We start from the raw sequence: 24,642 nt of genomic DNA on the forward strand, positions 1-24,642 counted from the left end.
TTGGAATAGTCCAACGTGTGTATTGATGGCGAGGAGGGGTCGGCTACTGTCTGTTACTCGCATCTGTTTGTAAGCCCGAGCGAGGTCTAATTTGGAAAAGGATTCCCTATTGGCCGGCGTACTAAACATTTCCTCTGGGTTGGGCAAGGGGTACACCTGTGGTGAGATTACAGGGTTCACAGACACCTTGAAGTCCCCACAAATACGAATTCCCCCATCCCTCTTATTAACAACAACAATTGGTGCAGCCCACTCACTTTGCTCTACTGCAACTAGCTCCCCTTCATCAACCTGAGCCTGTAGTGCTGCCTCCACCTTCTCCTTTAGGGCGAACGGTACTGATCGGTGGCGATGAAACTTTGGAACAGCTGAAGGGTCAACAGTGATGGAAGCCTCAATACCTTTCAGTAGACCCAACACTTCTCTGAAAATATCTGCATAGTCACTAAGAATAGATTGTGATGACAGGGTTCCAATACATGGCTTGCAGTTCCAGGTAGCCCGCTTCAGCAACTCAGGAACATCAAATTTAAGCAGATACATCCAGTCTCTACCAAACAGTGGATATCGTGTAGAGACATCCACTACTATGAAAGTCACTTGAATTTCACAGTCATTCACTTGTACATTAACTTGTCACTCTCCCTTTACCACTAAGGGTGTCTGGTCATATTGCCGCAAGGTGACTGTGCTTGGAACAAGGCTGCAAGCTGCTGATAGTTGATTCTGGAACAAGTTCCATGGAATGGTGGAACGTTCAGCTCCAGAGTCTACTTCCATGTCAATAGCAACACCGTTGATCTTCACATTTACAATAAACTTGTGGTGAGTGTCAGAGAGTTGACAAATGTTCAAGTGTCCTTCAGTTCCACCGCTCTCAACATAGTATTCTCCAAACTCATCATCCTCTAACTCTTTATTATCTTCTAGTTTATGTAGTTTGCTACTGGTTTTCCCTGGCTTGCTTGGTCTATCAGCCTTCTGTTTGGCTTGACACACTCGGGCCACATGTCCCAGTTTCTGACAGAAACGACACTTCGCATTGCGAAATCTGCAAGAACTGGCAAAATGACCTTGACCCCCACAACGGTAACAGACTGCTTTGGAGGCAACAGAATTGGTATTTCCCTCACTTGTAGGGATTGGCTCTGGTTTGCCAGTTTGCATACTATCAGACTCCTTTGTAACAACCTCAATCGCTCGAGCTCTCTGCAATGCTAATTCTGCAGTTAAGTTTGCTTGGCATAGTAGTTCTTGCTGGCACTTGGGGTCATTGAGCCCACAGACAAACTGGTCCCTTATCGCTGTCTCTAGGTATGCACAAAAATTGCAGGTTTTTGCGAGGGCACACAATTCGGCAATGAAGTCAGTAGCAGATTCGCACTCACGCTGGCTCCGTTTAAAGAATTTAAACCTTTCTGCTATTTCAATCGTCTTGGGACGAAAATGTCCAGTGAGACGTTCCAGTATACCCTCCAGCGAAAGTTCACCCACAGGTGTAGGGTTTGCCAACACCTTGAGTTTAGCGAAGGTTGTTTGGCCCAACAACGTGAGAAATAAAGCCTTCTTGCAGTTGTCCCCTTCGCCCGGTCTAATGTTATTGGCCACACAATAGAACTCAAAACGTTCGTAGAAGTCCTCCACTGATTCTTTCCGTGGGTCAAACTCTCTGGCGCCATCCTCGTCGCCAAAATGTTGTATCTTTACCACCACCCAACGTGGCACACTCTAATTAATACACACTAGACACACGTATGCGTACATTCCAATGTGAGTATATATAACAGAACGAAGCAACAAATTAATAGGTGAAGTTAATAGGTGATTTCATTCCAAAGATATGATCATTATATTACCCATGAATTTTGAGATAATTTACCTCCCATGGGTACTTTACACCCCAAAGGTAGGTAAACTCAGAGAATTTTGTGGCTTATAAAAATGATCATAACTTCAAAATGGAATAAACTATTAACTTCAAATAAAAACCAAGTTGTTTCAATAAGATATCTTTACTTTAGTATCATGTTTTAACATGTCAATAACTGCCTCAGAGAGTTAAAGACAGAAATGATCAAATTTCTGGGATAAAATGGCCATAGAAAGTAGTCTTAAAAGAAAGGTCCGTAGTGGGATAGCATTTAATAAAATCCCCTTGATGGCGAGAAGTCAATGATTAAGTAGAGGTTGAATGCAGAGAAGATCACAGATCCCAGCTGCTGTGGCTCCTCTGGCGTGTGCCTAGACTGCATGTTGGAGGGGATAAGTCACCGCTGGGTCTGGGATTTTTTTTTCTGCATTCTTCAACGTTTTAGTTACATGTTTATGACTCCCTGTATTCACAGGCTTTATAGCCTTCTCACAGGTCCCTAGTGGGATAGCATTTAATAAGAAAAATTTCCCCAAATGTGACGCATTGAAGTTTATTTGTGTTTTTCCACTTAAAAGTATACTGCACAGTTATTAACCCTACAGAAATAATAACTATAGCTAATAAACTCTACAAGTGGGTAAAAGTTTTTAATTTATATAATAGCTGTTTATTAGGGATTATGGTGGTTTGGGCTTTCTTGCTCAACATGCCACCCAACTCATGTTTCCTTTACAGCAAATTGGCAGTATATAGACAAGCCCATAATCTTTCAATGAATTTCTATGAATTTTTTTTAAAATCACTATTTAGAAGAATTTTTTGCTGACTGACTGACTAATTAATTGACTGACTAACTGATGTCTCCAGCCAAGCATAACTTGACAAAGGATAAGGCTACGTGCTTGACTTCTTCACTGTTCAATGTCGCTTCATCCCAAAACATGCTTTTTATCCAACCACAGTACATACAATGCATGTATCATGGACCTCTTTTGTGTTCCAGTTCTTTTCACTGACAATGCAAGTTGTCAATTCATAATAGCACAAACGATTCTCCTCCAACTATATACCTATCACACTTGTTACTTGTAATGACTGGAGATACTTCTTGTAGTGTTCTTCATTTCAAATATTGTTTACCAGGTGAAAGATAGCTGAAAACAAAGCATAATAACCACATACGTAACTTCTGAGTAATTGATTGTTTGGGCCATGCACATTCAGATGCGAAATTAAACATGGCTTCCTACTCTTATAGAAACACAATTTAAGCGAGATCTTATTAGGGAAGCTAAGTCTTCTCCTAGCCAACTGATGAGCTTCACACCTCCTATGTCTCAATCAGAAATGTTATTGGTGCATGTAAATTGTGTTCTAAAAGTATTTCCAACCATGAAATAATTTTTGAACATTTTACCTTACAATTTTGCTCAAAAAATATTCACACTTCATTCTGACATCCTCGATGTGAAACATAGCTAGTTGGTTAGCTAACCTTGGTATAACAATATCTCCAAAAGCCTGATGTGATCTTGGAAATTGAGGCCAAGTGTTGGCGACATAAGTTCCTACATTGTCAATGTGGTTACATGACACTTAGCAGCAGATCAGTAACTTATTTTATTGGGTACACACATACGTACCTCAATAGTTAACCTTTTATTGAGGTCATAAAGTGCACTACAGTTTTTCTGGAATGCACTGAATGGTCACTAGCAATGAGGTGCTTTTATTAGTGAGGTCTTGGAGAATACTTCCTGCTTACAAAGCGAGAACTATTTATCCCGAACACCACAGCCATCCATCCTATCGCATATACTATATTTGCAACATAATTGACATATTCATTGCAATTGAATGGCCTTATTATAAAGGTGGTCTTTGTAATGAGGTGCCATTTACTCAATTTCCAATGTTTCAAGGTGATTGCTTGATAACTTCCAGTAATTTACACCTAAAGCTGTTAACATAATTATAGGACGTACAATAGTGCAAAGATTATACCAAGAGTTAATAATAAGAGAGGCTCTCTTATTATTAACTCTTGATTATACAGTTTACTACAAAGCAGTAGTCATTGCTTAATATATAGCACTAGCTATCAGCGTCATCACAAAACTTGTTACAGGTGTTTATGTAACTGTTATGTTATGATATCAGTAGCAATCTGGGAAGATAAAGCTGGTTGGCCTGTCCAACAACCAAATTTGTGTATCATAAGAAAAGCTGTAACTCTTACATAATTATATAATTTTAACGACCTAAGCATGAGTATATCACAATTTTAGCTCATTAACATGAACCCAACACTTAAAAGGCTTTATCCTAGTGCAGGTTTGCACAAATCAGTAAAGCAAATATTTGCTAATTCCTTGTTTTTTGATAACACACCCATATGTCACTTTGCCCTACCACCTATACAAAAAGATCCTTCAACATAAAGTATGGTTTTTTTTTGTTTTAAGGTGTTGTCAAACCTACAGTGAGTTTTGGAACTCTAATTGCATGAGTGGAACAAATATGAAGTGTGACTGTCTAAGAAAATGCCAACACCTTGTATGTAATGCTATTATACCTGGACCAGCTTTGATTAAATGTTTGATTGTGTGAAATGCACAATGCTACTGTTAAGGGCCATGGAGTAATGGATTTACTGCCATTAAAAAGTTGTGGGAATGTTAAGCCCCATACATTTATTATGATTAAAGTGCCTGGTAAAGGCAGAGCCTGTATACCAGAAAGCCTTATAAAGGCCTAAGATGTCTATATTAACTGCACATTTAATATGTATGTATGTGCTATATTTGAGCGGTATCATTAATGTCTCCATTTTATGTACTTTTATAGTCTCAGTAAAGATGTCCTTCAGTAGCCAAGAACATTCATTACAAGGTAAAGGCAACATGTAAACGTGATTGAGAAAATAATATACACACTTATATGAATGTACATTATTCAGACACACAGTTACATATGTGTGTCCAGGGGAATCCAGTGAAGATGCAAGACAGACAAGTCATGTGGCCAAGGAAAACTAAAATGTCCGGGTACACGATAGACAAATGTGTATTATACAGGAACCTCACAGTCTTACTAATTAGTTTGCATGGGAACAGTCAGACCTTGTGCCCCAGACATACCCAATGGCTAGCTACACCCCTGAATGCCCTTATACTGGCAGTGACATGATTTAACTAATAAGAATAAAGGGACTAGTTTATAAACAATTAATCTGGTACTTGTCAAATTAGTGTCAACCTCAATGTTTGTTTATATGTGGCTTCTGGTCAGTATTATGTAAACCATCAACTAATAAAATACCATTACCTTATTTGTTGTAACATTTATTCAAAATACTGTGAAGGCCATTTTGTATGAGTGTATGGGTAATTTGTAAGTTGTAAATCAATAACAAAGAAAAATAAAGTCATTATTTGTCCTGAATTAATTGTTGACATCAACCAGCTGCACTATACTTCTGAGTGACCGTCCAATTAGAATAGAAATAAGAATACGTACATTCTGTTTTAGAAAAGTTGAATTACATACATCAATAGAAACGTCTGTGTTAAAATAAATTATACCTAAGAATAGTGGAGTCTCATCCTCAGCTGCCCATGCACTCGATCACATGAAGGTCTTCGTGTGATCGCACTCAATTCATGTGATTCACGTCATTCATGCTCCATTCACACTTGACCATGCAAAGGTTTTTGTGTGATTGAGCATGTGGGCAGCTGGGGACAAGACTAAGAATAGCAAGAGAGAGTATCCATGATATCCTAATTGTTTAGTACACACTGTATGTACATAGCTTCATCTCCAGCGTCCCATGCATTTGATTATGTGAGAGGCGTTTAGTCAAACTCTTTAGTCATCATATATACATACACTATATTGATTCTCTAACTCCCATGCACAGGTTTTTCAAGTACATGTATAGTTGTTGTATGCTTGGATGGATTCACTTCAGAGAGGCACACCATTGGAAGGCACATCCTTTCCTGGAGATTTGGTGATTTGCTTATCACAGTTTTTTGTCTTTTAAAACCATTTTTACTCCCAAGTATAGCCACAAACCATCCTGAAGCTCTCTTTGTGTTGTCGTTCCTTGCCCTGTGGTTACCCAACTGGAAAATTGAGGCTTACAGAATTTCAAGTTAGGGGCGTAGCCAGGAAATTTTGGAAGGAGGTTCAAATCTGGAAGTGGAAATTCCCAGGGTATTCTCCTACAGCCAATTTCTAGATGAAAATTATGCCTACACCAAATCTGCCCATAGGCAGTAACATTAAAATTAGCAATATTAATGTGTGCATCTATCTAGCTGAAACCTACACTGCTGTTGATGCGGCTTGTGAACACTATAATCCTACTGTATTGTTAATCAAATTAAGTAATCTTCACTTCTGGATAGCATATTGATTCCCAACTTTAATCTTCTAGCACACCACCCTTCTCTGCGATCCACTCCTGAGCTCCTTTTAAAAACAAGTTGATGTTGTGCTATTTCTAAAAACCAGGCGCCATGCAGCTAGCTAACTCATCTGGGATTAACCATAGATAGTATGTGCTTTTTTATTTATTTTTTTAAAGAAAGAAGAACTGGCCCTAGTTGGCACTCCCATCCACCACACTCTACTCTACGCTAAGATTTTCTATAAAATGGGTTTAGCCTATTTCTACACCTACAGAGCTACTGAAACAGAACCTACAGAACACAGAATAGAAAAAAAGGAAGTGGGGCTTAAACGGCCCCAAGACGCCCCTCCCCCAGTGCAAGGTCAACTGATGCTGGAACATGACCCTTAAAGGGATGACCAGAGGAGGAGTGAGAACCCCTTATGCACATGATGGCAGAGTGCAATAAGGAGAAGCCATGACGGCAGCAAAGCCAGCTCACACCCTACAGTAGGGTGATTTACACTTACAAGATAGGAGGAAGGTCAGGCGCTTGTAAGCCACAGTGGTGGAGGCACCCATGCCTCCAGAAGTTGGAAAAACAAGAGGATTAAAATTACCATGTTCCACCTCTCGCACTCTCTCCTCATACTGACGGCGCTTCGAAGTTTCATGATGGCGATAGGATTACAGATAGTATATGCTACTATGAATTAACCAACTATGTATTACTATTTTACAATAGGGTAGTTTTGGGTTGTGCAATAGTATTATTAGCTACTTCTTGTATTTTGTAATTCATGAAATTTCCGTAATTCGTTCAATTACGTTGAGTCCTTGGGTTTGTGGTCTGCTGCTAGTCGTCCTGTCATGCAGGATATTGTTTTGAGGACAGCCACCAGGAGTGGCATTTCTCGTGGCCTAGCATACCGCCATTTGCTAGAGCAACTCTCTGTTTGTCTGTGGTGCCACAATGCCTGGACATTTACATCTATTTAGCCTCCGGCCGTGGTCGCGCGTTTGGTTTAACAAAGAATTATTTCAAGTACAAACTTTTTAGTATCATTCTTGTCTTTTCTCTCAACTTGTCACTAGACTGGCTTGCACTCCTATACATCCAAGACATCACCTCATGGCACTAAACAGCCCATTAAACAGACATTCAGATTCAGTGTAAATATGCTAACCTGACACATGTATATCATGATTACTGCAGCTGCTGTCCATCAACTATATAGTTTCAGCCATTTTCACAGTCATATCTCTGCTGTTTCCACCAGGTATCACATGTGCAATTGCTCATTTGATACACCTCTTCGTTAAGAGAATGTCTCTCTTATGTATCATTTTGCTGACAGGAAGTAACAGTTGTTCAATAAACAAAAGGTATTTCATTACGCAGGATCTATTACAGCAGATGTCCAGTGGTTTGGAGTACTACCTGACCTATTGGTGTATAACAAAGTTTGTAGAGCTACATCATAAGATTTGTATTAACCTCAGAATGTTAATCTGTGTTTCATTTCGCAGTTGTGCATTCTATCAGAGTTTACGTGTGTTTAATTTTACTATTCATAAAGCTCAAAAGACCTTGTGGTAGCTAGTACGCAGAATGTGTCTTACTCACAGGATTATCCTTGCTTGCTTACTATAGAGTGGATGGGCAGTGTCTCTTGCTTCAAGACTAGTTACAGACACTCCTGAACTCTCTTTTTGAAATGCACTGTGTGGTTACCAGACAGTAGCAAATCACATGAGTAATTCTCAAATGTGATTGTTTCTGGGAAATCTGGTCTAATTGCCCAATCATCAGATTTGATTGTTTTAACCACATAGTAACATCAAACATTGTCACAATCAGCCGTAGTCTACTTTTGCTGGCTGCTTTTTCCTAAGTCCAGTGGCAAGCTTTATGAGTGGTCTGGGAACTTAATAGCGTTTTTAGACTTAGAGGGTTTGTGATGAATTGAAGAATAGAATAGAAAGAATCATGCTTGACAGGGGTGTAGGCAGGGGGTTTAGATAGTTTGGTTGAACCCCCTTTTCAGTGGCAACAAAAACTTAGATTAAAATATCACATTAAACTTTTAGTCTTGGAGCTTTCCAGTAGGTATATGCATGCTTTGCAGCCCCTTGAGAATCAAAATTAATTGTACTAAAGATGAATCATTCATTACAGATTATATAGCAAAGAAATAGCTACAATGCATACACACTTTGATATTCACTAGGTAGTCAATACAACAGTTCCATAGAAATTACTGCAATAAATTACACGCACGCACACACACAAACAAACACACACAAAGTCTTCAGCTGCTGTGCTAGTACGGTCATGCCTACCCAGTGAACGAGTACTGAGAACACCTGTGTGTTACTCAAGTGCTAGGAATCATCGCAGACAAATCCTTCTAGGGCATGACTAGTAGCCTGCAGAATGCAGTACCATGTCCCACAGGTGTAGGTGTGGGTGCCTGAAGTCCCACTTGGACCTTCACCCACTGTGTGAGACATGGACAATTGGCACTATACCAGGTACCCATTCATGTTACAGCTGGGTGGGCTGCTTCCTCATTTACACCAAGCCACCAGGTCTCCATTTAACCATCTAGGTAAACTGGAGTGAGTAAAGTTTCTTGCTCAAGGAAACAACAACAACACCAATTTGGCATAACTGAGGAACCTTTTAATTACCAGGCCAATGCTCTAGCCACTTGGCAATGCTGCCTCACAACACAAACAAACACTGCACACACCAGATCCTGATCCTAATCACATTTCCCTTGTGGGTTATGTGTTCCCCCAAATGGGAGAGCAAAAAAAACTTAATGTGGATTCCATAATCTTCTGTGGACAGCAAGACATCCTTAAACCATCGTTGACAATGTTCAAATTGCACTACTCCATGTTGAAGGTGTACTAGCTTCTCTCACTCTCTGGAAGGCATTTGTGTCTGTTTAAATCTCCTACTACACACATACACACACACACACAATCAGCAGAATACTGTAATTTAAACTGTCATGATAATTGAGATGCTCGTGAAAAGAATTGGAATAGCTGTTTGAGGTGATGTGCAAACACCTGGTAAAGAAAACTGACTCTGACAGTATACACTAAAATCTTTTCAAGATGTTTATATAACCTGCAGCACAAGATGTATATACAAATATCTCTCACTCAGATATGGTATGTCAGCTTATGTGACTGCTATATACTGACAGGGAATATTGCTTGATAATATCCATTAGCTCCAAGGTTCTGTCTCCTCATACTTAATGATGGTGCTGTGTTATCAAACAGTACAGTAGTACTGTTTAAGCAGGGGTCTCCCAAAAATGATGTGTGCCGCCTGATCATCCTAGAGACACCTTACGCCACAAAAATCACTTTGAAGGAATAATAGCAGCATTGAAATCAAGAAAATACTTACCGGTCACCGGAGTTTTAAAAAATCACCAAAACTTAAAATTTGGTTTACCTCACTCACTACAGTCGCAAGCCTAGAGGCCAAACAAAGCAGCGCAAGGCCACCATTTTACACCACAAACTCACCAGTGAAATGTGCCTTTTGATGTGGTATGGGCCATCCAATGAAATACCATCATTTATCTCTTGTTGAAAATGTGCCAAAGCAGGGATTTTCCCACTGAGCTACGCTGTAAAATACCATAATTCATCTCTTGCTTCACTACTTTTTATTGCTAAAATCCTCATTTTAAATTAAAATACTAGTTATTGTATAAGTCAGTAGATTTATGCAATGTACACATCTTACAGTACATTACCTTCATGAGAACTGCATACCATAGGGCTACTTATTTTCAAGGTTAAAAGTTTTTGAAAATTTCCTGGATGATCATTAAACCACAAAAATAAATTTCCTTATAATTTTTTTTTTGCATACCCAAATCTCGATATATTTTTTTTGTTGCTGTTAGACACAGAAGTACATGTGGTGAATTTTGTGGCATGTGGAAATGGTACTTGGAAGTACAGTAATCCACTGTTCAAGACTCCTTTACCATCACCTGACAATTTGACTAAGCCAATATCCAGGGGTGGAATAGTTGCTGTTAATAGAGATTCAGCACATGATGGACTCTATTACCGACTCAAGAGGGAACATATGAACACTTCGATAATGAAGAGAGGGCTCATATTAGCAGATACACTGATCGTGGAGTAGCTGCTGCAGTAAGACACCAAAAGCTGTTCTCTAGATATTCATGCAGTCAAGGGAGCTTCTTTACATCCATTTCTCATCCTTTTTCCCCGTTTTGTAGATCTCACTAAGACTTCTTTCTCCAAGTGCACACACTGCTATCTTTGCCAACCAAGAAAAAAGGCAGACCATTACTTTTGGGGACTGTCTAGATGTACAATTGTGAACGTATGTATGTTGCAGAAATTTGTCAAACAACAGTGCCCTGATGGTTGCTGTAAAAGGATTGGTTTTACACCATGACAGCAGCAGAGATTCGTATTTAGAACTTACAACCCACTGGGCTAAGGAATGATTGAGAAGGCTTGGAAAAGTGACAATGAAAGCTAGCCTACTGTAACTTCAGACCTTGAAAGAATGCAAACTCAGTTTGTTTTTGATGCTCAAGTGATTATAGAGTTATAAGTACTCTGTTGTAAATTAGAACCAAACTGGCATGCAATATGTTCCAGCCTCAGACTGGACAGTTGAAAAGACTGGTGCCAATAGAGTCAAGATAGCTGGAGCAAATGACCAGTGACAGACTGCTGCTGTATATTTGTTGCAACTATGAATGGAGTCTTCTTACCGCTTCAACTTATATACCAAGGCAAGGCACCAACCAAAAGCTTTTACCTCCCCCACCCTTCTAACTAGGATATAACTTTTACTAAAATCACTGGGCAAATGACATAACAGCAATCAGTTATCTAGAACGAATCCTTTTCCCTTACTGATGTTCAATGATTATTGCAAAACAAATTAATTAAATTAATAACATAATGTTGTCTTACCCAGTACCAAGGTATTATTACCAGTGCCTGGTTTTTAGAAGTAGTATGTCTATTTTCATGAACGTGCCTTTTTATGAACAAAGCTTATAATTAGTAATGTGCATTTTATGACCAAAGCTAAGGAAGCATGTTTATTGTACTATGAAAATCAAAGTAATGAACTTTAGAAGGTACTTATTTAAAGTTCCCTCTAGAGCACATTTGTGGATGACTTGCAAGCAAATCTTTGTAGTGTGTGCATGTAACAATTTGAATGAAATCAGGCATTCTACTATCACTCCTGTGAAAGTGTTGATTCCAAATCTGTACCATCATTCAGAAAACTAGTTGTGTCTCAATCATTACTGCTGGCTGTGGGTGTACACCTAGTTTAAAATAGGTACTAAAATTACATTTAACTTCTGAAGAATTTTGTAGCAGAACTTCAATACAGTGAAATGAATTAATTGCTGCATTGTGTTTATTATCAATTATTTATAAGTGTTCGTATTTCTTTTAGTTTGTGATTCTGTTATGACATTCTATTTATTATATGTTGTGTTTAGCTCACAGTACACCTACTACACAACAACTTCTGTCATTTGTGATACCTCATGTGGCTAGTAAATGGTATGAGGTAGGAGTGATGTTGCTAAAGGCAGAACAGGAGGAACATTTGCAACAGATTAACTCAAACTATGACCATGATGTAAAGAAGTGTTGTCTAGAGATGTTCAAATACTGGAGGCAGACTCATCCTGAAGCCAACTGGTACCATTTAGTAGCTGCACTGAAGTCACCAGGTGTAGAACTACATGTTGTTGCTGCTGATATTGAAAAGAATTTTGCTGGTAATTGAATTATATGGAATGCATTATTATGTAACCAGGCAAGCTTTTATATTCTGGGAATGTTTCCGGCTTCCTGAAACTGTATCATATATAATATTATACGCATGTGTGCGTATATGTATGTATGTATGTATGTATGTGTGCATGCATGTACGCACATAATTATGTATGTACATATGTATCATACAGTACGATCATGTAGGTTTGGATTTTCTGGTCAAGAATATCACACAAAATCCAGCTTCATAATGCCAACCTGGTGCCTTGGTAGTATCGGTTAGGTATGACCAAGTCCAAAGTGCCTTCAGTACAACCCTAAATAGGTTGCTACATAAAATATTATCTAATGGAATTTTCTACTGACTGACTAACTGCCTGCCTGCTTGATGCCTTCTAACTCATAAGGCTACAAGCTTGATTTTTTCATTGTTTGACATCGCTTCACCCCAAGATGTGCCTTTTGGCATCTCTTTATGCTAGTTTACTTTTGGAAATCCATACCACACTTTTACATCCACTTTTATTCTACAAGAACACAAAAAATTGAAATTTTCAACTAGAATAGGGACCATAGTACATCAATAAAAATTACTGAAACAAGCTGGTCAGGAGTAGTGCATGATATTAAATCACAGTAAAACAATAAGAAGTGTTATATCCCTTCTGATATGAACGTACCATAGGGTAGCAACCAAGAATTGGCTTCAGTGATTAAAATGTATAAAATTAACAACAACAATTAATATCACCACAGCCATTTCTTAGCAGCCAAAAATTTATATAAATTATTGCTGTAATTTGCTGTAAAGATGATCTGTAACTAGTATGCATTCTAGTTGTTTTCATTCCATAAATTCTTGCCAGTTTTTATTCTGTTTGTACCTTGATTGTTTACTACTCTCTGTAAGATATTTCATCTGGTGTATACATGAAGTTCAGGTGGTGCTATTTCACTGAGATCTGCAAGACAATTGAGCTAGTTACATAAGTGGTTTAGACAGTACAGTAGGTGTGACACTTGTAATTTTTGATAATCATTTACACCATTCAATAGAAACTCAGACTGTAATTGCACTATAGTATATTCTTACTCCAAATTTTCAGAGAATCAAAATGGATGAGCAATTATTCTAAATGCTGCTATAAGATAAACTTTAATAACCTGTATCTCAATTGTGGCTAGACACATCTAGCAAATTTTGGTATGAGAAGTCAAGGTGGTTTACACTGCACACTTATATTTACAGTTTAGTTTCATTTTGGTATTACCAAGATATAAATTCGTGACAATCACACTTTTTTTGGTTGCAGTATAATTTTGAGATATATAGCTTGCCTAAAGTTACACCTGCACTAGCTTTCTTTGGTTGTACAATTATTTAAGTGTTTCTATTTACATAAATTATTACATGTATAGCTGCCAGTATAGAGATGTCTGTCAGTAGCCAAGGACATTCCTCACAAGGTAATGGTAGCCATGTGATTGAATAGTGTAGTTATACAATTGTGAGTAAACACAAAAGTACTTGTAAGGATCTACTATGTGAATTAACATCTTGATAATGTACATTAAGCTCATAGGTTCAGTACCTGGATTGAAATAATGCACGCAACAGTATCAATATATTATATATATACATATACATGTACTGCTATAGGTATATACTTACATAACTAATGTTCCAGCGTCATCTACACATAGGAACAGCTGAGCATGCTCACATGCACTCAGAACTAGAGGTGTACCAATAATAGGATCGGCTATAATATCGGCCACCGATATGGTAATTTTTACCAATATCGGTATTGGTACAGAACAGCTAGAGGACCAATATCGCTACCGATATTTATACAGTAAATAGTTTGTACATAAACGGATTGTGCATTGGTTTTCTACGTCAATCATGTGGCTCTTTTTAGTGCCAGTGGCTTATTGTTCACTCTGAAACTGTGACAAGCACTATGAGAAGCCATATAAATACACGCGATTCAAAGGTCTAGTGTTTGTTGCTGCAAAACTTATTACAGTCTTTACAAATGAAGCAGTTATAGAGTACCTTGTAATAAAAAGAAGAGTCACAGGATAACCAAGGAAACTTGCTTTACCAGCTTTCTCACAAGCCATTAGAATGCGGAGTAATGCAGAAATATCTGTTTAATGGGAATATACATAAAAATGTTTGTGGGTGCCTAATTGTCTGGATTGCACAATAGAAACCCAAGCTGTATACCACCACAGGAAGAGTATAGCAATGAATACATGCACATAATTATTGTAGGGCAGGTAAATGTACACTTTTAACTATAATGCAAATATCGGATCAACTATCGGTTATCGGCTTCTTTTGGTGGCATCAATATCGGATATCGGTACATGTCAAAAACCTATATCGGTACACCTCTACACAGAACATTTACTTGAGTTAGCTACATAATATGTTAAATATGTTAAACTTCTGTGCATATATTTATAGTCACATGTACCACTTTGACACTTCAGATCAAAGGAAACCACAAGGTTATATATCACATATTGCCCTGATCACAGGGCGATATCTATAGATATTTCCCTGTGGTTAATATCATGATATAGCCCTGACCACAACTGCCTTTGATGCTGAGGCAGTTACAAAGCATCAGTTACCTTTGATTATTTAATATAGAATTGCTTAAAGTTTTGCATTGTGGGTTTGAATTAGAGCTGCTTAAAGTTTTGTATTGTGGGTTTGAGTTAAACATGTTGGTTTAGTTAGGGGCATTGTTGTGAATCAAAAAGAATTGAGTGAGTCAGCATTGCATAGTTCAGTTACTAGGCATCACTAAATAATCATTTTTGCAATGTGGAGATTGTTTTCTACACAGTACATTTCAACTGCATGAAAAGATGCCTCAAACATTCAAAACCTATATGTCTATGTGTTTATTTTAGCACCTTAGGTTACTTTATTCATCCATGAAGTGGTTATTTGGTTTAAAATGGTATCACTACAACCAGTGAAACCCACAATCATTTCTTTTTTGTGCCCACAATTTAAACCCAGAATCGATGTTTGCATGCCTCTGTATAAAAATAATGTGGTGAATGCAGGTTCGTCTTCCTTCACCTATTAGGTGAGCATACCAGAGTGGTATATATTACTTATACCATAGCCACTTGGGATTTTCTTGATATATATGCCTGCGCCCTCGGGCCTATGGCCCTTGGGCTTGGGCATTTATTTCAGGCAAACCCCTCGTGGCCATGGTGTAACTATTAATTACAGCACTTGTTAGTATAATGTAATTTATTGCATCACAATAAATTGAAGTGCTGCAGATGTATGAATATAAGATCTTGCATATAATTGCTGTGAACTAAGTGCATGCTATAACCTAAAGGTGCACTTTGACCTAAGCATGCAGTAATGTTGAAATGGTTTCAAGCATTACACAATCTACCCACTATTTGGATATGGATTAGATATACCATATAATGGGAATGTTTCGCGGAAGAAAACATTCGTGAATGATCTACTATTTCCTCATTCGCAAGAAAACATTTGCAATTTATTGCATAAAGTAATTTAATAATTGGGCGAGCAGCTACAGCGGATTAATAATGGATAGGGAGCACTCCACTATATGGCTCGACTCTGACATGTTGCGTACTACGTGTACTAGTAGCTATGCATGATCAGCATTCACAATGAGCGCAGACGATAGACATGCCCGGCCTTGGGAGTGGCACTAAAACCAAGGTTAAGACATGCTATTCCGGCACAGTGAATCGCTGGGCTGCAATTACGTTTGACCCTTTTCTCTTGCATGGGAGTAGCACTGATTTTTTCACTGTCAGCGAAGTTTGCATGAATTGCATCTCTGTTCGAATTCAAATCATAACATGGTCTTGCATGTCTTGCGCCTCACTGGCTATACTGTCTCGCATGTATAGCAGTTTAGCGAGCAAGCTTGGGAGTAAGTATTGCAGTTTGGGGTTCTCCTTGCTTCACTCCACCATCATGTGCATCCGTGGTTCGCAATGGTTCTCAATCACACTCTAAGCACATTGGTGTGCCCACGGCAATACATCTTGCCATTGCAGAGGGGAATCTACCAGTTCACTAACATCCCCTGGGCTTCTGTAGATTCTTTTAGGTGTATTTTCTGTAGGTAAATTCTTTCTTTTCCCTTTTTATGTTTTTCTTCTAGCTTGTTTTCCATAGAGACGTGTGAGTGGAAGGGAGTGCCATTAGGGCAGGGGATTATAAAAAAGTTTAGAAAGTAAGCAAGGCGAGTAGCTACCTGCTTATAATTATGCACTCATTATATGAATGCTGCATCAATCGATCCACAAAATAAAGTTTTTTACTTGTAGGAAAAATTTTGCAAGAAAACAGTTGCGAATCATCTAAAATCGTGAAATTCGCAAATGTTTTCTTTTGCAAATCATTCCCATTATACGGTATTATGCATAATGCATGGCTGCAGTACATTGTATGTTTATATTTCTTTTGTTACTTTTATTATTATATATATATACACACATTTAATTTAGTGTAAGTTGTAGGGTAATGTAGTGGGTTTCAATGAATCCATGACTGCTAACATGCCACATGGCCTGCATGTCCGCCATCTTTATACATTATGTCATACACACCAAAATACACCCATGCACACTATATCCTAAATACACAAGCTATTAAAAGATGGCCTAACTATTACATTATCCATTTATATACCACTACTACTGTATGTTGCCAGGTAACGAGTTGGATTGGTAATGTCAGAAAGCCACAAAAAGTGTGCATAATCCATGTCTGAGTTGTTGTCTGAGTTGTGCAGCTTCACGTGTAGAAATGTCTTTTCTATATCTGTGGCAAATGCAAAGGTGGGTATTTGGAATATAAGCAGAATGGAGCAAAAGTCATTCAAAAATGGAAGACCCACAAGTAGACAATCATTGAGGCTTGCCGATCCCTTCTTTTGTTGGAAACTACCATCAAAAACTATCCACATAGATGTGGTTACCAAGAGTTTTTTGACGGGGTGATGAGAGAGGTAATGGGCATGTTTTGGTTGGTGATCAGATAACAGTATCTCTATGAAGCCTCTGGTCCAAAATAATGTCATTGTATAGATGTAAGAGAGTTGAAGATTCCATCACTCTTGAGACTAGGTTCCATGTACGTCTTTCACACACAATAAAGTTTGATGGAAGGTAAATTTACTGATTTCCACGGAAATCTGGCAGTGTACGTACTATCTTGAGCTTGGCTGATATTAGCTGCTTGGTATTTGCATAGAAAGTCTTTTCCCTGTGTGGTGTGTTAAACTGTACCAGTTTCCTGTAAGGACCAAAATTGTTTGGGGCGATATCTGAAAATTGGTTTCATTGGTAATGGGGTGAGCTAATTTCAATCCTTGTAGATGTTGAAGTGTATTGACAGAAGCACGCACAGAGTTTTGAAGTGGTGCAGCAATGAATGGGACAATAAGAATGGATATCGGTATTCTTTCCCCTGACAGAATTTCAGTGTACACACAGGCTACCGAAAGATGTTGGGTTGATGTACATTCTGTACCAAATGGTGCAACTGCTACATGCTCACTATTGGTTTGTTTCAAGTTAAACTACTTGGCTACCTCTTCTGTAATGAAGGAAAATTGTGAGCCATCATCAAATAAAATGTTATCCTGGATTCATAAGCCTTCAGCACAAATGGGAGTTATGGCTGTTTTCAGTAGAGTGATAGTATTGCTGGTGGGTGGGCACTTAATGGAGTTTGAACTACGATACTGGAGCCATTGTCATGCTAGTTTGTACTGATGTGTTGGTCTGTGCCAATCACTTGGTTGTCTCTCTTATCACCTAGCTTAGGATATTCACTAATAGGCTTCCATAAGCTAGTGTGTCGTTTGTGTTTACAGTTCCTATATCGAAACTTGGAATTGCAGAGTGACACTTTGTGATTACCCAGACAATTAAAACACAAATTTCCTCTCTTACCTATTTCTAACCTCTTCTGAACATCAGTGACTATATCACATACACTGGAGGAGTGGTCACCCTTATAGTACACACACAATTGCTTCTTCTTACAATTACGAGGAGGAAGGATGCTATGTGTTCCTTTTGATCCCAGCATAAAATAAATCCATGGAATGTAAGCCTCTAGGTGTGCTTAACAGTACATCACTGGTGTAAAACCCTGTCTCCATTATTCCAATTTCCTTGAGAATTGTTGCTCATAAATCGTCAATAGACCAATCCAGGTTACTGTATTCCCAAGCCAAGTTCTTACGGGTTGGTACTTACAGTTTGGCTAACATGATTGGTACCAGGAGGGCTTCATAAGACTCCTTTGGCACCCCAAGTGATGAAAGTCCTCTAACGTGTGCCTCAATGGAATCATAAAACAGTCTTAGACTGGAAAGCTTATTGGTCGGGGCTGGAAGCTCTACACAGGCCTGCATTAATTATGTGCATTCTGGAGCTTGTTAGACTGACCAAACCAAGCCATCTCCAAATTAACTAAGCAATGGGAACAAAGCATTAAACATCAGTGCTATTCATATAACAATTTTATTTTTCTATGAAATTTGCTACATTGCACCGGTATGTCATCATAAGCCTCGTATATGCATCTATGTTTAGGTGTCATGTTTACCTATTTTTTAAAGAATAAACCTGCAACATTACTTCATTGATTAACCCAAGATGCCGCACATTACATAGATGTATTATTACCAGGAAGAACAATAATGTGCCATTTTGTTTTACAATCCAAATTATAAGTCTGTTTGACTTTCTGTACCAATATAAATAGCCATAATTTTAAACAGTTATTATGCAGATAGTCTAGCCTGAGCCTATTACTACCTGTACTACTTTGTTATTTATTTCACGTACATGCAACTAACAAAATTATATTATGCCTTTATACATTTTATAGCTCCACTATTAGCACATGATGTGTTCACGAAGTATCGTGTTGACATAAAAAATTTAGTACAACTAGAAGTGTTCATGAATCATTTTATATCAAGGAAGATCATATTAGCTAAACAGAAGGAATCAGTTACAATGGATTGTCTACTTAGTACTATTGATTCTGAACTTAAAAGTGGTATTGATGGGACCCTTAATGCCATGTTAGATGTTATGAAGAGCTATGGCACCGTAGGACCATGTTCTTTAGCTGAGAAAATTGAACAAGAGTTACACAAACTAAAAGAAGAAAAGTCTATAGCAGAAGCTGCAACTGTGGAATTTAATATAAACGATAGAGTAGAAGATATGTTCCTCCAACTCGTTCATGCTATTGGTGGCTTTTTGAAGTCAAGCAATTGTGAGTTTACACTCTTACGTGGTGCATGTATAAAGGCAGATAAGTTTGCTGCAAAAATTAATAATATACCTAATGACCTCCTTGAGAAGATAAATGCAACCAACAATTTGGATGAGCTATTGGAAGTGCTAATAGTATCTCCCAACTACAACTGGATAAACGTGCATGTGTTTGAGAAAATGGTAGCTTTTTTCCAACCAACGAGAAGCAAAAAAACTCATTGACAAGTATAAGACCATAATATTTTCCAAAAAGCTTATGGATGTCCTGCAAAACTTTACAGGAGTAGAAGTTACTGGTGAGTACTACACAAAAGTACGGGAGAGGTGGAACAAAAACATAGAAGATATCACCCTTGAAGATGTTGCAAAACACTGGTCAAAATTGCAAAGCATTTTTTATGTTGATGACCTTGAGCTGCTACTAGAGAATGTGATCAAGGGCTCCATTGAAATTGTTTGGTTAATTCCTGTTGAATTAGCATCTCATGCCAGACTATCAGCTTTCAAAAACTAATAGTGTGTCAACTGGTGTCTATTAGTTGTTCAATTTTAGGGCACGCGGCAAGTATTAGTGTTACGTGAGGTCGGATTCAGCTTTGGTTTCTTCTTCACCTTTAGAGTATGTTCTTCTTACAATATACAGCTTACTTGTTGAGTCTGGCAAAAGAAACATACAGGAGGTGGGTACAGTAGCTAGCAGTGGTAGCACAGTGGTAGCACAGTGGTAGCACACTGACCTACCTTACTGGTAATCCATGGTTCGATTCTTGGACAAATTTTGTAGTTGATTTAGTCTCATTTTAGTAACCCTAAGTTTTACTGTAGCATACCGGCTAGGCTATTGAACCGACTTTCGGTTCAGTATCCACTGCCTTTTTAAAATGCTGCATATAAGATGTTTAAACTTTAATAACCTGTAACTCAGTTGTGGCTAGCAAATCTTTGGTATGAAGGGTTTCCAACTCCAAGGGGGTTTCCAATGCATGCTTTTGATAATACCAAGCTATGAATTCATGATGATCAACATTTTGTGGTTGCAGTATAAGTTAAAGATACACCTACACTGACTTTCTTTGGTTGCACAACACACCGTTGTAGTATAATTGAATGTTGTTATATGTGAATCATTTATTACTGTATAGCTGCCAGTATAGAGATGTCTGTCAGTAGCCAAGGACATTCCTCACAAGGTAATCATAGCCATGTGATTGAATAATGTAGTTATACAACTGTGAGAAAACACAATTACTTGTAAGATTCTACTGTGTGAATTAGCATCTTGATAAGTACTGTACATTAAGGTTACGGTATTATAAAATGTGTGGGCGAGACAAATTACAAAACCTGCAGGGATAAATTTAACAACTGTGTTGTGGTAGCAATACAACTATTTGGCAACTACCGTTCTGCTTCGGCTGGCAACGATGAACAGTGGTTGCCAATGGTCAAAAGGTAATTTATAAATCAATCAATCAATCAACTTATTTGTTTTTACTGCAGAATAACAGTTGTTCTTATGTGTATGGTCCACGATAGAGCAAAAACATGCCACCAAAAATCAGACTAGCAGATCACTAAATCATTATATATTTTCAGTACAAGTAAACAAACAGGTAAATTAATACCTAAGTCCTGTGGAAGTGATTTTAAAATTATTATTTGTGAAGATATTTTATTGCACTTTTGTAGTTTCTTCGAGCAAAACATGCTATTTGAAGGCTTGTACATCTGACAGTGGGAAGAAAAATAATGCTTCTACAGTACCTAATAAATTTAATATGCAGTATCACTATCCCCAGAAATGTCCATAGAGCCTACAGCTATTGCTGCATTTGGTGGCGGAGAAACATGGTAGTGAAAAGCTGTAATATACACACAGGAGTGGCTTAACATGTCCACACATATGCACGTACACAGAACATTTCTTGAATTAGCTAGGTATGTTAAACAGCAGCACATGCATATGCAGTCACTTAGTGCACTGTGTTAGTGTATAAAACTCATACGAATTGAAGAGCTGCAATACCTGTAAAATTTTACTGTTAATCAATAGATTTTGCATACGTAAATATGTACATGTATGTGTGGTAAGGATGAATCATATTAATACTATCAATAATTGCAGTAATGAAACACTTTTAACGATACCTCTCTGGAGCTCAATGTGTTTTATTGTATTTATCGCTATTGACAGTACAGAGTGTACAACAGTCTCATTTATCTGACCCAAAATGATTTTCCATAAGAGTACTTCTAATGTACAGTACTCTGGGTGGAATATTGAGCTCGTGTTACACTGCAGCAAGTTTTCTCACAACACTTGAGTGCTTGGTCCTAGATTAGTAGTCTGTGTTCTTCACCAGCTGGGTCATCGGTGGTGTAGCTAGGCAAGTAGTGTTCATCGATGGGTTAAACTTCTTACAAGAAACCTCCCTCTTTGTTCTCCCACCTTTTGTGTTGGTGTCTCATTTCTTGCTAGAGCAAATTTTTGTTTCTTCTGGACATAGATACATTCTTCTTCTTCATCATAATCAACAATAGCCAACAAAATAGTAGCATATTCATCCATTGTCCTGCACGTGTTTACATGTGTTGAAAAAACAAATCGTGTCTGCATAATGCACATGTTATGCTAACTTTAAAGACATCAAAAAATATTTTGTGAACTTATAACTGCTTAAAGCAATTTGGTAATAATCATAAAGTACGATAGTACTGTATAGTAGGGACCACAAAGGAGTAGGCGTGACCCACAAAATAACATAACCCAAAAACCAGCCTCAATTTTCCCAGATGACGATGAGGTAGATTTGAATAGCTTATAGCTATAAAAATGCACATCCAAGTAAAGTGAGTTAAGTGTGACGAAAAGTAGTGATACTAGAGTGAGGTCATGAGTGACGTATGCAAGTTGTAAAGGATAGCACAATTGTTCAAATGTTAATGAGAACTACGTATATGTTATGCTGCTGCTTTTCAAGACGTTTTGTGCACATTTTCATTAATACCAAACAAATCTGATTCTCAATAAAGTGAAGGGTATAGACTCTCTGATAACAATGAGTAGTTTGAGTTTGGCCGCCTTTCATGTGTACAATAATGATGAACAAAGGAAAGGCAGCTAAACTCATAAAAAAGTGCATGCCCAAGTAAAGCTGAGTTAACTACAGCAAAAAGTAGTGATACCAGAGCGTGGCCATGTGTGGGGTATGCAAGTTGTAAATATTAATCAGATATTATGAGAACTATGTTATGCTGCCATGTAGTTTTCTGAATTAAGTCCTTTTGTGCACATTTTCATGAATTCCACTCAAACTTAATTCTCAATAAAACAAAGTGTACAGGTTGGGATGGGATTTCTATATTGCAAATCATAAGTGCTCATGTATAATATAGAGTGTTCATGTACAATATAGAATGTACAGAGTTTTAGGGGATACATGCCAACCATGGGAGTTTAATTATTTACATCATTATTGTCTATCCATTGGCCATTCCATTGTATCATTTGGATATAGCCTACCGGACTTTAAATCCCCAACACCTACACTGTTAAAAATAAAGAGTAACCACCACTCTGAGAGTTCCCAGTGTAGGGAGGATTTAACACCCCAGGGAGAGTAACCAACACTCTGAGAGTTCCCAGTGTAGGGAGGATTTAACACCCCGTGGAGAGTAACCACCACTCTGAGAATTCCCAATGTAGGGAGGATTTAACACCCCATGGAGAGTAACCAACACTCTGAGAGTTCCCAGTGTAGGGAGGATTTAACACCCCATGGAGAGTAACCAACACTCTGAGAATTCCCAATGTAGGGAGGATTTAACACCCCGTGGAGAGTAACCACCACTCTGAGAATTCCCAATGTAGGGAGGATTTAACACCCCATGGAGAGTAACCAACACTCTGAGAGTTCCCAGTGTAGAGAGGATTTAACACCCCGTGGAGAGTAACCAACACTCTGAGAGTTCCCAGTGTAGGGAGGATTTAACACCCCGTGGAGAGTAACCACCACTCTGAGAGTTCCCAGTGTAGGGAGGATTTAACACCCCATGGAGAGTAACCAACACTCTGAGAGTTCCCAGTGTAGGGAGGATTTAACACCCCATGGAGAGTAACCAACACTCTGAGAGTTCCCAGTGTAGGGAGGATTTAACACCCCATGGAGAGTAACCAACACTCTGAGAGTTCCCAGTGTAGGGAGGATTTAACACCCCGTGGAGAGTAACCACCACTCTGAGAGTTCCCAGTGTAGGGAGGATTTAACACCCCATGGAGAGTAACCAACACTCTGAAGAGAATAACCATAACTCTGAAGAGTAAGCAACACCACCTTCAGAGCATGTGTTACTCCCCAGTTACTCCTTTAGAGTAATGGTTACTCTCCAGGGGTGTTAAATCCTCCCTACACTGGGAACTCCTAGAGAGTTGTGGTTGCTCTTCATTTTAACAGTGTACTATATGATTTTTGAATATAGCCTTTTGAACTTTTAATGTGTTTGCATAATTTTTGTTACTGTGGTTCAGGTTTAAATTTACTTTGGTAATAAGGTCATGTAGCATAATATGTTTCATATACAGTTATTTAAATTAATTTTACAGTTACTTTATCAGCACATGATGTTTTCACAAAGTATCGTGTTGACATAAAAAATATAGTACAACTAGAAGTGTTCATGGATCATTTTATATCAAGGAAGATCGTATTAGCTGAGCAGAAGGAATTGGTAACAATGGACTCTCTACTCAGTACCATTGATTCTGAACTTAAAAGTGGTATTGATGTGAGCCTTAATGCCATGCTAGATGTTTTGAAAAGCTTTGGCACTTTAGGACCACACTCTTTAGCAGAGAAAATTAAACAGGAGTTGCACCAACTTGACAAAAGAAAGTCAATGCCACCAGCCTCACCTGTGGAATTTAACATCAATGATAGTGTAGAGAACATGTTTCTACAACTTGCTCATGCAATTGGTAACTTTTTGAAAGCAAGTGATTGTGAATTTACACTATTACGTAGTGCCTGTATGAAATCGAATAAGCTTGTTACAAAACTGAACAGTCTACCCAGTGATCTTATTGACAAAATAAATTCAACAAATAACTTAGATGAACTATTGGAAGTGCTGATTTTATCTCCTCATTGCAACTGGATAAATGTGCGCATGTTTGAAAAAATGGTGGCTTTCTCTGATCAACCTGAAGCCAAAG

General features: G+C 38.2%; 3 protein-coding genes across 4 annotated transcripts in view; 1 reads left to right on the forward strand and 2 right to left on the reverse strand.

Annotated features, from left to right (window-relative positions):
- LOC136236181 (uncharacterized) overlaps nucleotides 1–24,642 on the forward strand; it is a 179,563-nt gene that overhangs the window by 124,385 nt on the left and 30,536 nt on the right. The window lies entirely within an intron of this gene.
- LOC136236255 (uncharacterized) overlaps nucleotides 1–24,642 on the reverse strand; it is a 157,619-nt gene that overhangs the window by 70,290 nt on the left and 62,687 nt on the right. The window lies entirely within an intron of this gene.
- Nucleotides 637–9,545, reverse strand: LOC136247717 (uncharacterized). The gene is made up of 2 exons (XM_066039548.1): nucleotides 9,495–9,545; nucleotides 637–1,728 (listed from the first exon to the last, which is right to left on the reverse strand). Exons 1-2 carry the CDS (start codon nucleotides 9,543–9,545, stop codon nucleotides 637–639), a joined length of 1,143 nt encoding a protein of 380 aa, XP_065895620.1.

The sequence above is a fragment of the Dysidea avara genome, chromosome 1 (genome assembly GCF_963678975.1).
Source record: "Dysidea avara chromosome 1, odDysAvar1.4, whole genome shotgun sequence".
Classification (NCBI taxonomy): domain Eukaryota; kingdom Metazoa; phylum Porifera; class Demospongiae; order Dictyoceratida; family Dysideidae; genus Dysidea; species Dysidea avara.

Excerpts from the sequence above, each read along its gene's own strand:
- LOC136247717 (XM_066039548.1), bottom strand. The coding sequence starts at position 9,545 with ATGAGGAGACAGAACCTTGGAGCTAATGGATATTATCAAGCAATATTC. Across the intron at positions 1,729-9,494 it reads ATTATCAAGCAATATTCCCT|AGTGTGCCACGTTGGGTGGT; the intron begins GTCAGTATATAG and ends TGTATTAATTAG.